Source organism: Coregonus lavaretus, assembly GCF_964263955.1.
Source record: "Coregonus lavaretus genome assembly, chromosome: 22".
Lineage (NCBI taxonomy): Eukaryota > Metazoa > Chordata > Actinopteri > Salmoniformes > Salmonidae > Coregonus > Coregonus lavaretus.
In genome coordinates this window covers 40,080,949-40,097,508 of record NC_140009.1, presented here as the reverse complement: position 1 = coordinate 40,097,508, position 16,560 = coordinate 40,080,949, and the positions used below count along the sequence as shown (strand labels likewise).

The window sequence follows — 16,560 nt, the reverse complement described above, 5'->3', positions numbered from 1 at the left end:
ATCCCCGCCTTATCTTAGCTCATTGGTCACCATAGCAGCACCCACCCGTAGTCTGCGCTCCAGCAGGTATATCTCACTGGTCATTCCCAAAGCCAACACCTCCTTTGGCCGCCATTCCTTCCAGTTCTCTGCTGCCAATGACTGGAACGAATTGCAAAAATCTCTGAAGCTGGAGACTCTTATCTCCCTCAATAACTTTAAGCATCAGTTGTCAGAGCACCTTACCGATCACTGCACCTGTACACAGCCCATCTGAAATTAGCCCACCCAACTACCTCATCCCTATATTGTTATTTATTTTGCTCTTTTGCACCCCAGTATCTCTATTTGCACATAATCTCTTGCACATCTAGCATTCCAGTGTTAATACTATTGTAATTATTTTGCACTATAGCCTATTTATTGCCTTACCTCCATAACTTGCTACATTTGCACACACTGTATATATATTTTCTGTTGTATTTTTGACTTTATGTTTTTACCCCATACGTAACTCTGTGTTGTTTTTATTGCACTGCTTTGCTTTATCTTGGCCAGGTCGCAGTTGTAAATGAGAACCTGTTCTCAACTGGCTTACCTGGTTAAATAAAGGTGAAATAAAAAAATACAAAATAAAAAAAAAGAGCATGCATTTAGTTTTACTAGTGTTTAAGAGCAGTTGGAGGCTACTGAAGGAGTGTTGTATGGCATTGAAGCTCGTTTGGAGGTTTGTTAACACAGTGTCCAATGAAGGGCCAGATGTATACAAAATGGTGTCGTCTGCGTAGAGGTGGATCTGAGAGTCACCAGCAGCAAGAGCGACGTCATTGATATACACAGAGAAAAGAGTCAGCCCAAGAATTGAACCCTGTGGCACCCCCATAGAGACTGCCATAGGTCCAGACAACAGGCCCTCCGATTTGACACATTGAACTCTATCTGAGAAGTAGTTGGTGAACCAGGCGAGGCAGTCATTTGAGAAACCAAGGCTATTTAGTCTGCCAATAAGAATGCGGTGGTTGACAGAGTCGAAAGCCTTGGCCAGGTCAATGAAAACGGCTGCACAGTACTGTCTATTATCGATCGCGGTTATAATATCGTTTAGGACCTTGAGCGTGGCTGAAGTGCACCCATGACCAGCTCGGAAACCGGATTGCATAGCGGAGAAGGTACGGTGGGATTCGAAATGGTCGGTGATCTGTTTGTTGACTTGGCTTTCAAAAACTTTTGAAAGGCAGGGCAGGATGGATATGGGTCTGTAACAGTTTGGATCTAGAGTGTCACCCCCTTTGAAGAGGGGGATGACCGCGGCAGCTTTCCATTACTGGGGACTGAGACAGTGGGAGTAGGTGGAAAACTTCTTCTTCTTCTTCTTCTTCTTCTTCTTCTTCTTCTTCTTCTTCTTCTTCTTCTTCTTCTTCTTCTTCTGCTTCTTCTTCACCACCATGATCATCATCATTATGAACATCACGTGAAGAAACACATAAGTTCATCAGAGGTGGTTCCCTGCTGATCATAGCACTTGTAACGTTTTCAAATGTGTTTTTCTTCCTGTAATGTAATAAATCAACTAGTCACCTGAAGTAGTTGCTCCATTCCCCCCTTCTGTCAGACCCAACAACAACCTTCTAATGACTAGGTTTATCAGCCAGGTTACTGATTAAGTATGAAAATAAATGTGTGCGTGTGTGTGCGCGCCCGTGCATACGTGTGTGTGTGTGAGAGAGAGAGAGAAAGAGAGCGAGAGAGAGAGAGAGAGAGAGGGACATGTATGGTGCCCACTCAGCAATCCACATCCATAAACGTGCCATGAGAAGGAAATAGATATGATCCTGTTGTTTTGTACATTGATAAATGTCTACAGAAATAGCTACCCAATCAACAAATCAGCATTAGTTAACTATTGTTAGAAGATAATTGTTGCTTCATTGTGGCCAGGTGTATAAAAGTTATCCTCTTTCTCCAGCTGAACAGAACCAACAGCTGATTACCTGAACAGAACCTAGAAACTACCTGTGATTCACTCTGAAAGGTATATTATTGGTCTACAACTACTCGTCTGAACTACTCACTGAACTTGTCTTTGCCGCCTGTCTCTGTCTCACTCGATTTCTCCCTCTCCCTCTGTATTTCTCTCTCTTGCTCTGTCTCTCTCGCTCTGTCTCTCTCTTGCTCTCTCTCTCTCTCTCTCTGTCTCTCTCTGTCTCTCTCTCTCTCTCTCTTTCAGGTGACTATTACCATGGTGATGTTGTTGACCATCCTTCTGCTTCTGTGTGCTGCCATTGCTCCGGGTGACACAAGTGAGACGCCTCACACTTTGCATCACTTTACATGATTGATTAATTGTGTGTGTGTGTGTGTGTGTGTGTGATTTGTTGTGTGTGAATTGACCTCTTCACTGAATTCGCTAATACTCCATCATCATCATTATTGATACGATATCTCCCTGTTACAGAGCCCTTACTGCAGACTAACCTTGAACAGATTCCTCCTCTGGGTGAGTGTTTTATCTAACAGTAAGGCTGGGATTCAATCCAAGGTGTGTTATAGAGCAGCGCACTGGACAGCTGTCAACACGCCTTTTCTAGGTAATTTACGCTTGAGCTGACATTCGCAGCATTTACAATGACTGCGATCTCTGTGAATGTCGGCTGTCAGTGCGCTTCTCTGTAATGGGCCTTGGATTGAATCCGAGCCTAAGAAGAAGTCTGTCCCAGCCAGGCTATGTAACCTATGATGAGGTGTGGTGTTTGTATTGAGTGATGTCACACTTCCTGCGTCTTTCCTCCCTACAGAGGCTGAGGAGGTGGAGACACAGAGCAGGTCATGTCCTTCCGGCTGGACCAGATACGGATCCCGCTGCTACATGTTTGTCAGTACGCAGAGGACATGGCTTGAGGCAGAGGTACACCGATATGTTGAAGCACGTCTTCCACTCGGAAAGATTCCATTGTCTACTCTATATTGAGTCTAAAATATATACAGTTTTGTAACAAACTCACTTGTTGGTACTGACTCTCTCTCTCACCCCTCCTATAGCGATACTGTGTGCACTTTGGGGCGAACCTTGCGTCCGTACACAGTTCAGCAGAGCATCACTTTGTGCAAGAGTTGGTGAGACGACATATGAATGATTTAACCTATGCTTGGATCGGAGGATTTGACCATGTTCAGGTACAGTGCTCGTGAATTACGTCACACCTTGCTATACAGTAGGTTTGGGAATACTTAGAATAGAGCCACTAAGGCCCCGTACACACTCAGGTTGTACAACTGATGTACAACACATTTGACACAATGGTTGTGATACATCTGATATTTTTGTGATACAATATAGAGTTTGTATGTACAGAAACATTTACACAACCATTGTCTGGTGTATCCACAAAGCTTGTGTAATTGTTTCCAAAAAACTCTTTGTTGTATCACAACCGTTGCCAAATGCATTGTACATCAGTTGTACAACTTGAGTGTGTACGGAGCCTAATTGTGTGGCTTTAAAGAGATTTGCATGTGCTCTGGTTGAATAAATGAAATGTTTCCTACAGAACCGGGTGTGGCTTTGGAGTGACGGGTCTAGATTGGATTACACTAGCTGGCACACAGGAGAACCCAACAATTACAATGGCAAGAGGGAGCCTTGTCTGATGATGAACTCGGGAGGTACAGTAAACTTACTATCATCTGATCCTAATCACTCACCTCACCTTCAAATTCAATTAATTTCAATTGGAGAGGTGATTATTTTATCCTTGTTTCCCGTATAGGCGAGAAACGCTGGAATGATCAAAATTGTGGAAACAAATATTATTCTGTGTGTGTTAAAAGAATCTGTTAATAAATCCTGAGAAACTTCAACTGGAATGAAAAATGAAACTTTATGTAGTCCATATCCCTGATACTGTATCGTAAACATGTTTTCACTCAGTGCTCTTCAGAATCTTTCTACAGCATCACTGCTGTTGTCTGAACTACGTGATGATTCATGACTGAAATGAAATGTAAATATATTTTTCTTTCATCATTAGTATTTCCCTAATGTTGCCTTTAATGCAAAATGTAATTGATGTCACTGCTAATAAATGCATGATATTTCTTGCTTTCCTCATTCTATTTTATACAGACATTTTGTCAGACAAGATTAAAGGGATAGTTCAGCGATTTTCCATATTTAGATATTTGTTGCCTTACCTTGAAAGCAGTCTATGGACAAGGAGTGACTGCAATCCACACTTCGGTCTCTGAAAAAATGCACAACATTAGCATTTTGGGATGAATTCCTCATGACATTGAATTGTCCCCGTTTAGGATTCGGACGCATTCATTTTACAGCAGTGTTATTGTTTAAAAACATGTTCCACGCTAACACTAGAGGGCACTATATTATCATGTTTTGCAGGCAGTGTGAGTGAGTGAGTGAGTGAGTGAGTGAGTGAGTGAACGAGCGAGAGAGAGAGAGAGAGAGAGAGAGAGCAAGAGCGAGAGAGAGAGAGAGAGAGAGAGAGAGAGAGAGAGAGAGAAGAAAGAAAGAAAGAAAGAAAGAAAGAAAGAAAGAAAGAAAGAAAGAAAGAAAGAAAGAAAGAAAGAAAGAAAGAAAGAAAGAAAGAAAGAAAGAGAGAAAGAGAGTGAGCGAGAAGAGGGGAGGGTTGATAGATTCCATTTATTTTCTACCTCTAATCCAACTGTGAAATTCATGTATTTTTTAAACATTATTTCCAGGTAGGCCTAGCAGTACCGCTCACACTGCATTAACTCTCATAGTCTTCTCATCTTCATAGTCTAACCTGATGAAAATGAAAATATGCTGTGTGAACAAAGATGTCTACATTGGTTCAGACAATCAGAAGCTACATAACTGATATACAGTATGCTCATAAAACTGTACAGGATTGGTGTACTGTAAGAATTGGTTGGAAGAAGTTTCCAGCATTGTAAAATCCTTGAGAGAAAGTGTGTAAATGCACACTTTTCAAGAAGGGTGAAGAATTTGGATGCCTATTACGTGAGGCAGCCAAGCCTTGAGAGGAAGTAGCCTTCCACTCGCTAGCCTCACCATATAAAACGTGATAAACCCACTAAGAACAAGTCAAGATAAACAGAGACACAGAGTTTATTTTCCACTTACATTTTATTACTGACAAAAGAAAACAAAAGAAGCATCGCCACACAAAATGAACCAAATGCTGGAAAAAAGCCAATGCACCAGAAACAAGTGATGTACAAATAATAATTATTCAAATTACCATGGAATTTAATAATAATAATAATGCACCCTGATGAAAACAAGCCAAAACGTTACTTCATATCATTCATAAATAGATGTGAAACCAGTCAACCGAATTAAATAGAATGACCATATTGCGAAACATGTTAATCAACAAAACAAAATGGGTTCTTTCATTGCTGGCTTTACAATTAAAATAAGTACATTTCGCAGGTTTGTACACAAATGAAATATCTACCGGTGACCATTCCTTAGAAACTTAAATTGTGCTACAGTGAAAAACAAAATTTTAAAGAATTAAATGCATTATAATATTATTTTTATCTTCACAAAAAATTATAAACATGAATTCAACACAATTTCTAAAACACCTAATAAAACTAGTCAAAAACTTTAAAACCCACTTTTATGCTTTTATCTTTAGCAACATTTCACATTTAGCAACTATTTTTTTTATTCACCTATACAAGTGGCGCTGGGGAGTGGGGGTGGTGTGGTCCGCTGGACCAGGAGAGGTTTAAACTAAGGGAGAGGTTTCACCTTTGACCTCTTCAGTCCAGTCACATCCTGAGGACAGTGCAGAGGGTGTCCAAAATGGCTCCCTATTCCCAACAGTCTTTGTATTTCTCTCTCCATTAGAGAGAAGCTAGCCTGGTTCCAGATCTGTTTGTGATGTCTTGCCAACTCCTATGGTTATTGTCACCATAGCAGTTGCAAAGGCAGCACAAACAGATCTGGGACCGGGCTAGAAAGTAGCATGACCAGTGAACAGAGCTTTAACACAGGATTTAGTGTGTGTATTCCATCACTGAATCCAGCCCGCACAAAAATCACATAACTAAACAAAATAATGTAAAAAATAGAAGAAAAAAGCAAGGGACTGTGGCTAGATACACACATCTAGGCATAGGGGGCCAGGTTCCATCTTGGTAGATATTTACAATCACTCTGAGAAAATAAAAATGGGAAAGCTCTCAATTAGAACTGGGTTGACGTAAGGATGTTTTCTTTTTCTAATTACGCTTTGTGTTTTTGCTTTCTTTGCTGAAATAGTTGTATCCTCCCTTAGTGAGGTGACTAGGTTCAAGGGTCCTGTATGAGAATCATAACATAGACCCTACAATGAATATGCTTACAGCATTGTTTCGCCAAAAAGTGGCCAGTCCATGGCAAAACTGAGTAAGAGCAAAGGAAAGCAAAAGAGGAGAAAAATTTAACATTTGGGAAAATGTCAAAACAAAGCCAGAAGACGTTTTTTAGTCTTCATGTACAGTATGTTGACGTGAGCTTGAAGCTTAACCCCCCACAAAATGGAACATTCATGGCAAAAATAAACAAGGCTCCTGTCCAGTCTAAGTGCTTGGCAAATAGGTGAAGTAGTTGCAGTCTTTGGGATTTTAAAAATCCTTCAGAAAAAACAAGGAGGAGAAAGATACATTGACGTTGTTGTTGATGAATGTTGGAAAACTCCCTGGAGTCTTGACTTTTGGAGGTCCTTCAGCTTCAAGTGAGGTAGAGAGGCTTGTCCCGAGCTCCCATGCCACTGCTGATGAAGAGAACACAGAAAAGATGGCATCAATATAGGCACATTTTGGTCCAGAATCCAATTAATTGAATGCCACTCAAAAAACATATATTTATTCTATTCAGTACTATTTATTTGGCAGAGAAGGAGAGCTGTGTGTCACTAGCATAGCAGTGGCAGTGAATGAACACCATGATGTTGCATGATCTTGTCCAAGGGTGGGAGGTAGATTGAGTGGATTCAACATTGACCCCTGAAGGACACCTTGTGTGACAGCCACACACCCTGAACAGTGGTTTTTCAGTTGGACAACCTGTTGCCGGTCAGTGATATAATTATTCAATAAAATACGGAGCTACTTACAGTTTTTTTTCACAAGTATGTGGTGAATTTTCAAAGTAGTACAAAACTCCAAACTGGTAACACTTGTAACGCAGTCAGTCTTACATTCAAAACCTTTCATTGTTCATTCATTTGTCTGTAGACATCTTTCACCACACAACTATTGATCCAAAATATAAGTTTACTCTGAAATATAATGAGTACATCGGTTTAATCACCAAAACACAACATAATGATATCTTCTCAATTAGTTATTTTAACAACAAGTTAATTCAATAGCAAAAAATGTAAGATGCATGTTTAAACATTTCCCTTTGAATGTGGTATGCTACAGTACTGTAAACTACAGTACATTAAACTGTTTTCACATTAGGCAATACACTTGCACTCCCCATTTAAGGTGTGATCATCGAAGACATCTTTCACAATGCAATCAAATGAAAGAAATGAAAGGCACTAGTTTGCATCAAGCCTGTCTTTAGCATTTGGCCATAGGTTCTCATCAAAATCGCAGTAAATATCCTAATTGTTCATGCACCTGGGGAAAACCCTTTTTGCATGGCGAATCCAAGCCTGACATAGGTCTGGACTGAAATAACTGCATGCCTCATCCATGGCCTGAAGGAGGGTGTTACGCTCATGGGGATGGCAATCATACATCTTCCATCGTGTTTTGTATTTTAAAGTATTGTATTGTACATAATTGTTGTAGTGGTCCTGTAAGTGGCTCAGTTCATAAGAGCATGGCACTAGCAACACCAGAGTTATGGGTTCGATTCCCACTGGGGTCACATACCCCACTGCGTGAACTGTTGTCACTTTGGATAAAAGTGTCTGATATTGTATTACTGCACTGTAGGAGCTAAAAACACAAGCATTTCGCTGCACCTGCTAACATCTGCTAATATGTACTGTATACACAACCAATAAACTTTGAATTGATTTGTTACATACAATACATCTCTGATTTTGTCAATATCAGATTGTTTAAAAATGTACTGTGAAGTAAAATCATAATAGTCATCATCATAGTAGTACATTCGAGTATATATGATACTTTTTATGTTTCTAAAAATCTGTAGTAGACAAACCCGTTTACATGTAAAATCTATAGGTTTACCAAACGTTAAGAGCAGTCGGATTAAGTACTAGTAAAATTACCTTTAACAAAAGAGGAGAGAATCATATCAAAAGTACTTTGAGCATTGCATTGTGAAAGGCAATATATATTACATTTTTTTTAGCATGTTCTATTTATTTAATGATTTGTTTGTGCTTAGAGTTTTGAAACAACCTTCTTTTTAGTTTTGTACTAAGAGTTGTGAACATTTACCACATAATTATGAAAATTGCACGGAAGCGATAAAGAAAACAGTAAGTAATGTTCACAATTTACAGTGTAAGGAAAAGTGTTATTTCACTACTACTGCTTTTACTGCTTTTACTGCTTTTAAATAAACAGTACGGTGTCCATTTTAGGACACCCTCACCCTCAAGCCTCACTCTGGCAAAGGACTGTTGATAACACTGTTACTCGTCCCAGTAGGATCTCAGGGCATGCTCACCCGCAATGGTTGGGCCCACAGTCCCGGTTGCAGTACTCGCCGTCCCAGTCGGGGTTCTGTCCGTGCCCTGGGTTGGGCGCCCCCGGGGACTGGGACCCCCCCACACTGTTCTGGTAATCCTGAATGTGAGAGAACCCCTGGAGCACAAGAGGAAATAGTTAAAAAACGCTACCACTTCAAATGCTCCAATGTGGTTGGTGGGCTTCCCAGTAGCATGACGTTCACGTCTACTGCAGGCAATGTGGGCAATGCTCAACTTATTTTAAGTTGGGGAGTAAGTGGACACTGGCTTAAATTCAAAGTGACCCTAAACTCTGGTGCAGATCTAGGATCAGCACGGATACCAGGTCTTTAAGGTGCTTCCTTAGTCTAAAAAGCTATGTTTGAACTTATGATCAATAATAGTTAAATCACCCAGTGTCATGAGATCATTAATACTCACATTATATAACAGCTCTATCACCTTTTTCTAATGTTTCCCCACAACTCTGAATGGCCAAGCAGGGCTGAACGCTGGAGAACAGAGATTGGACTAACCTGTTGGCTGAGAGGAGGTGAGTGCAGAGACCCTTGGAGCCCCATTGAGTGCGACTGGACCTGCTGCATGCGCAGGGAGCTCTGGTGCAGGGCGAGCTGGGAGGGGTGGAGGGGCGGGCTGATCTGGAAGGGGGAGGGGGGTGAGGCACTCATGCTGGGCGGCAGCATCTGGGATTGGCTGAGGGTCCGGGCCAGGGCGTGGTGGGGCGGACCGGCGAAGCTCTGCAGGTCTGACAGGGGGAAGGAGCCGGGGCCCAGACCGTAGGGGGAGGAGGCCTGCGGGGGCACACTGTACAGGGGCTGCTTGGGGGGCAGCATGTGGGAGGGCTGGCTGCTTTGGGAGCTTTTTGGTTCGACGGGGTCATTGTAGGGCTGGAGGTGAGAAACACAAAACAAAGAATGCCTAATGAATGCGACCAAGTAGTGCTGGGTCATGAGTGATGCGCAGGGTTGCAAAGCTACCGGTAGTTTACCATAGTTACCGGAATCTTCAGTAATTTTGGTAATTAACAGAAAATCTATGGCAATCTATCGCAACTTTGGTAATTTATGCTTGAATAACTTTATAAAAAGTAATTATATATAATATTTTTTATATCTGTGTACATATTGTCCATTAATTTCTAGTAGACAGACCATATGGTTCAAGAGATAATAGCCTAATTAATGAAAAAAGCAACTAACCAACAATGGCATTATTTTCCATGAACTCTGCAACTCTTCCAACTATTGACTTTTTTCACAACTGCCATCAGTTTGAAGCCAAAACATTGACAACAAATACATACTGACATAGTAAAATAAATGAGTGTAATTTTTTTTATAGAGGATATTTCATGCTTACCCCCTCAGTAACAATTTACTTGACACCTAGCGTCTTAAAACGTTATGACACAGTCATTACCATAACATAATATGTTATAACTATGCTTTTCCAACAGTTTTGAAGGAGTTCCCACATATGCTCAGCACTTGTTGGCTGCTTTTCCTTCACTCTGCGGTCCAACTAATCCCCAACCATCTCAATTGGGTTGAGGTCGGGTGATTGTGGAGGCCAGGTAATCTGATGCAGCACTCCATCACTCTCCTTCTTGGTCAAATAGCCCTTACACAGCCTGGAGGTGTGTTGGGTCATTGTCCTGTTGAAAACCAAATGATTGTCCCACTAAGCCCAAACCAGATGGGATGGCGTATCACTGCAGAATGCTGTTGTAGCCATGCTGGTTAAGTGTGCCTTGAATTCTAAATAAATCACAGACAGTGTCACCAGCAAAGCACCCCCACACCATCACACCTCCTCCATGCTTCACGGTGGGAACTACACATGTGGAGATCATCCGTTCACCTACACTGCGTCTCACAAAGATACAGCGGTTGGAACCAAAAATCTCCAATTTGAACTCCAGAGCAAAGTACTGATTTCCACCGGTCTAATATCCATTGCTCATGTTTCTTGGCCCAAGCAAGTCTCTTCTTATTATTTGTGTCCTTTAGTAGTGGTTTCTTTGCAGCAATTCAACTATGGAGGCCTGATTCACGCAGTCTCCTCTGAACAGTTGATGTTGAGATGTGTCTGTGACTTGAACTCTGTGAAGCATTTATTTGGGCTGCAATTTCTGAGGCTGGTAACTCAAATGAACTTATCCTCTGCAGCAGAGGTAACTCTGGGTCTTCCTTTCCTGTGGCGGTCCTCATGAGAGCCAGTTTCATCATAGTGCTTGATGGCTTTTGCGACTGCACTTGAAGAAACTTTAAAAGTTCTTGACATTTTCCGGATTGACTGACCTTCATGTCTTAAAGTAATGATGGACTGTCGTTTCTCTTTGCTTATTTGAGCTGTTCTTGCCATAATATTTTTTACCAAATAGGGCTATCTGCTGTATCCCCACCCTCCATGCCCCCCCCCCCCCCCCGCATTAAGAAGGAAAGAAATTCCACAAATTATCTTTTAACAAGGCACACCTGTTAATTGAAAAGCATTCCAGGTGACTACCTCATGAATCTGGTTGAGAGAATGCCAACAGTCATCAAGGCAAAGGGTATATATAAAATATATTTAGGTTTGTTTAACACTTTTTTGGTTACTACATGATTCCATATGTGTTATTTCATAGTTTTGATGTCTTCACTATTATTCTACAATGTAAAAAACAGTAAAAATAAAGAAAAACCCTTGAATGAGTAGGTGTGTTCAAACTTTTGACTGTTACTGTATATCATGGGTGCAACATTCAGAGCAGGTGCAGCCCTCACCTTGCTCCCCCCCCCCCCCCCCCCCCCCCCCACCCCCACCCAACCACTATGATGAGCTGTCAAATTGCTTATCTGAACCTATCAGTGTTGATTACATGGGCAATGGTGCCCATTTGTATGAATTGTTGCCTGGCCACCGGATAATGATCAATGGACACCTTGACAGATGGATGGGAATGGAGAGGGCCTACACACACACACACACACACACACACACACACACACACACACACACACACACACACACACAGGGAAATGAGACTGTTTGCCAGGAGAACAAATGGAATGACAAAAGGAATCTCCCCGACGCTACATTCTGGGCTGTTAACGCGACCCGGCACTAAACAATACAATTCCACCATTCCTTCCTTCCTTCCTTCCTTCCTTCCTCTCCATGTTGCTGCATAAGAGATAGGACGCCATCACTCATAGGAAAAAAGGAGAATGCCATATATCTAAATTAGCAGCAAGGTGTCACACTGAAGAAATGCGACAAAATCCCAATTATGTGTAGTGTTGAATTGGATGCGCACTCCCAAGCAATGCAACTGAAGACACAATGGATGAATCAATAACAACAATAAACCAAGAGTTCCATTCATGTGTCTAGTATGAACAGCCATAGACCAGATGTGAATAAACATAGGACTATGTCTGGACAGACCAGAGAGAATTACTAGTGGAACACTTCCTATAAAGACAGATACAGATATTGGCCTAATTAAATATATTTAAATACAATTAAATACAATTGTATTTGTCACATGCGTCGAATACAACAGGTGTTGACTTCACTGTGAAATGCTTAATATATTGTATACAAATAAAGGGCATACATATAGGCCCTACAATCAATAACATCAACATACAGGAGGGAATAGTATGACATTCCCTCTATCAGAACGACTGACCCAACCCCAACCCCAACTCCAACCCCCAACCTATGGAAATAAGGTATTGTCCCTCGTATGCTATAGTCTTGTTGCATCACCCCACCTCCACTCTCCGTTAGCCCCTCCCCCACCATTAGCTGAGATTTTTCATCAAATCCATCATCACTTTAAGCAAGCCTGGCGTGTCATAAGCGTTACCTTGGAAACCAGACTGGCTCTGTACGTGGCGAGGGCTTTCAGGTACTCTTTCTTGGCCGCCTCGGTTTTCCTCTTGTACGCCTGGAAATCAAAGGAAAAGAGAGTGAGATGAGGTCTACCCACATACAAACACAGAAATGCGCACATAAACACACTCTCTCACATGTTTCCCTTTACATTGGAGCCAATGGAACAGAACCCTTCCATTTCCACATCATACTACCTTATTTCAAGCAGACTTCCTCCATATACTAGAGAAATGAACTGGAACTCTCCATCATTTTAACACTGCAACAGCCATTGCATCACACACTCAAAATGTTGGTGCAATTCTACAAAAATAAAATAATTGTGTGTGTGTGCACCCACGTGTGTGCACATGAGTGCCTGTGTATGCATGTGTGTGCGAGTGTGTGTGTGTGCATGTTGGCATGTGTGTATGTTGAGGGGGGTTGTAAATAACAAGCCTAGTAAGCCCCAAGAGACCAGGGTTGTGGGGTAGATAACACTTAAGTCCTGATGCACCATTGGTTGCTTCCAGTGAATACATCATAATGGATTTAAATTCCAGATGGACAGCATTGCAGCATTTTAATTGACAGTTGATTCTACAATGTATATAAAAATATACAGTGCATTCGGAAAGTATTCACACCCCTTGACGTTTTCCACATTTCGTTACTTTACAGCCTTATTCTAAAATGGATAAAAGTATTTTTTTTACACATAATACCCCATAATGACAAAGGGAAAACAGGTATTTAGAAATTTTTGCAAATGTATTAAAAGTAAAAAACAGAAATACCTTATTTACATACAGTGGGGAGAACAAGTATTTGATACACTGCCAATTTTGCAGGTTTTCCTACTTTACTTACAAAGCAAGTAGAGGTCTGTAATTTTGATCATAGGTACACTTCAACTGTGAGAGACGGAATCTAAAACAAAAATCCAGAAAATCACATTGTATGATTTTTAAGTAATTAATTTGCATTTTATTGCATGACATAAGTATTTGATACATCAGAAAAGCAGAACTTAATATTTGGTACAGAAACCTTTGTTTGCAATTACAGAGATCATACGTTTCCTGTAGGTCTTGACCAGGTTTGCACACACTGTAGCAGGGATTTTGGCCCACTCCTCCATACAGACCTTCTCCAGATCCTTCAGGTTTCGGGGCTGTCGCTGGGCAATTCGGACTTTCAGCTCCCTCCAAAGATGTTCTATTGGGTTCAGGTCTGGAGACTGGCTAGGCCACTCCAGGACCTTGAGATGCTTCTTACGGAGCCACTCCTTAGTTGCCCTGGCTGTGTGTTTCGGGTCGTTGTCATGCTGGAAGACCCAGCCACGACCCATCTTCAATGCTCTTACTGAGGGAAGGAGGTTGTTGGCCAAGATCTCGCGATACATGGCCCCATCCATCCTCCCCTCAATCCGGTGCAGTCGTCCTGTCCCTTTGCAGAAAAGCATCCCCAAAGAATGATGTTTCCACCTCCATGCTTCACGGTTGGGATGGTGTTCTTGGGGTTGTATTCATCCTTCTTCTTCCTCCAAACACGGCGAGTGGAGTTTAGACCAAAAAGCTCTATTATTGTCTCATCAGACCACATGACCTTCTCCCATTCCTCCTCTGGATCATCCAGATGGTCATTGGCAAACTTCAGACGGGCCTGGACATGCACTGGCTTGAGCAGGGGGACCTTGCGTGCGCTGCAAGATTTTAATCCATGACGGCGTAGTGTGTTACTAATGGTTTTCTTTGAGACTGTGATCCCAGCTCTCTTCAGGTCATTGACCAGGTCCTGCCGTGTAGTTGTGGGCTGATCCCTCACCTTCCTCATGATCATTGATGCCCCACGAGGTGAGATCTTGCATGGAGACCAAGACCGAGGGTGATTGACCGTCATCTTGAACTTCTTCCATTTTCTAATAATTGTGCCAATAGTTGTTGCCTTCTCACCAAGCTGCTTGCCTATTGTCCTGTAGCCCCTCCCAGCCTTGTGCAGGTCTACAAAAACTAACAGGTCTGTGAGAGCCGGAATTCTTACTGGTTGGTAGGTGATCAAATACTTCTGTCATGCAATAAAATGCTAATTAATTACTTAAAAATCATACAATGTGATTTTCTGGATTTTTGTTTTAGATTCCGTTTCTCACAGTTGAAGTGTACCTATGATAAAAATTACAGACCTCTACATGCTTTGTAAGTAGGAAAACCTGCAAAATCGGCAGTGTACAAATACTTGTTCTCCCCACTGTAAGTATTCAGACCTTTTGCTATGAGACTCGAAATTGAGCTGAGGTGCATCCTGTTTCCATTGATCATCCTTGAGATGTTTCTACAACTTGATTGGAGTCCACCTGTGGTAAATTCAATTGATTGGACATGATTTGGAAAGGCACAAACCTGTCTATATAAGGTCCCAAAGTTGACAGTGCATGTCAGAGTAAAAACCAAGCCATGAGGTCGAAGGAATTGTCCGTAGAGCTCTGAGACAGGATTGTGTCGAGGCACAGATCTGGGGAAGGGTACCAAAACATTTCTGCAGCATTGAAGGTCCCCAAGAACACAGTGGCCTCCATCATTCTTAAATGGAAGAAGTTTGGAACCACCAAGACTCTTCCTGGGCTGGCCGCCCGGCCAAACTGAGCAATCTGGAGGAGAAGGGCCACAGTCAGTGAGGTGACCAAGAACCCGTTGGTCACTCTGACAGAGCTCCAGAGTTCCTCTGTGGAGATGGGAGAACCTTCCAGAAGGACAACCGTCTCTGCAGCACTCCAGCAATCAGGCCTCTATGGTAGAGTGGCCAGACCGAAGCCACTCCTCAGTAAAAGGCACATGACAGCCCGCTTGGAGTTTGCCAAAAGGCACCTAAAGACTCTCAGACCATGAGAAACAAGATTCTCTGGTCTGATGAAACCAAGATTGAACTCTTTGGCCTGAATGCCAAGCGTCATGTCTGGAGGAAACCTGGCACCATCCCTACGGTGAAGCACGTGGTGGCAGCATCATGCTGTGGGGATGTTTGTCAGCGGCAGGGACTGGGAGACTAGTCAGGATCGAGGGAAAGATTAATTGAGCAGAGTACAGAGAGATCCTTGATGAAAACCTGCTCCAGAGCGCTCAGGATCTCAGACTGGGGCGAAGGTTCACCTTCTAATAGGACAACGACCCTAAGCACACAGCCAAGACAACGCAGGAGTGGCTTCGGGGCAAGTCTCTGAATGTCCTTGAGTGGCCCAGCCAGAGCCCGGACTTGAACCCGATCGACCATCTCTGGAGAGACCTGAAAATAGCTGTGCAGCGACGCTTCCCATCCAATCTGACAGAGCTTGAAAGGATTTGCAGAGAAGAATGGGAGAAACGCCCCAAATAAAGGTGTGGCCCGTTCCTGCTCTTCGCACCAGACCAGTGGTGCGTGTTCCCAGTCCAGCCCGGCCCGTGCCTGCTCCTCGCACCAAGCCAGTGGTGCGTGTTCCCAGTCCGGCACGGCCCGTGCCCGTTCCACCGGTGCCTGATCCAGCAGCGGTCAGCTGCTCCACTCCGGAGCCAGAGCAGTCCGCTCCACCGGTGCCAAGTCCAGCTCCGGAGCCAAAGCAGTCCGCTCCACCGGTGCTAAGTCCAGCTCCGGTCAGCGGCTCCACTCCGGAGCCAGAGCAGTCCGCTCCACCGGTGCCCAGTCCAGCTCCGGTCAGCGGTTCCACTCCGGAGCCAGAGCAGTCCGCTCCACCGGTGCCCAGTCCAGCTCCGATCAGTGGTTCCACTCCGGAGCCAGAGTAGTCCGCTCCACCGGGGTCCAGTTCAGCTCCGGTCAGCGGCTCCACTCCAGACCCAGAAGTCAGCCTCTCTCTAGGGTCGGGGCCTCCCACAATAGGGTCCAGACAGGGCTTGGTGCATCGCGGGAGGATTGCCGATCCAGGCCCAGACGTCAGCCCCTCTCCAGGTTCGGGGTCTCCCACACCAGGGTCCAGACAGGGCTTGGTTCATCGTACTGTCACGCCCTGACCTGGAGAGACTGTTATTCGCTAGGTAGTTTGGTC

At 43.2% G+C, this 16,560-nt stretch overlaps 2 protein-coding genes across 2 annotated transcripts in view; one reads left to right on the top strand and one right to left on the bottom strand.

The window, feature by feature from the left end:
* Nucleotides 1–2,218: 2,218 nt before the first annotated feature.
* Nucleotides 2,219–4,838, top strand: LOC311149954 (ladderlectin-like; the record flags this gene model as incomplete). Its single annotated transcript, XM_084187177.1, has 5 exons — nucleotides 2,219–2,279; nucleotides 2,435–2,476; nucleotides 2,775–2,884; nucleotides 3,019–3,093; nucleotides 4,758–4,838. The coding sequence occupies 5 exons, from the start codon at nucleotides 2,219–2,221 to the stop codon at nucleotides 4,836–4,838; spliced, it is 369 nt and encodes a 122-aa protein (XP_084043303.1).
* Nucleotides 4,839–5,096: 258 nt separating this feature from the next.
* LOC311149818 (TOX high mobility group box family member 2-like) overlaps nucleotides 5,097–16,560 on the bottom strand; it is a 98,287-nt gene continuing 86,823 nt past the window's right edge. The window contains exons 6-9 of the mRNA XM_084187043.1: nucleotides 12,517–12,597; nucleotides 9,173–9,544; nucleotides 8,636–8,772; nucleotides 5,097–6,749 (exon numbers count right to left, since the gene is read on the bottom strand). Coding sequence (XP_084043169.1) covers nucleotides 6,707–6,749; nucleotides 8,636–8,772; nucleotides 9,173–9,544; nucleotides 12,517–12,597 — 633 coding nt within the window. The 3' untranslated portion in view covers nucleotides 5,097–6,706. The remainder of the gene's footprint in view (nucleotides 6,750–8,635; nucleotides 8,773–9,172; nucleotides 9,545–12,516; nucleotides 12,598–16,560) is intronic.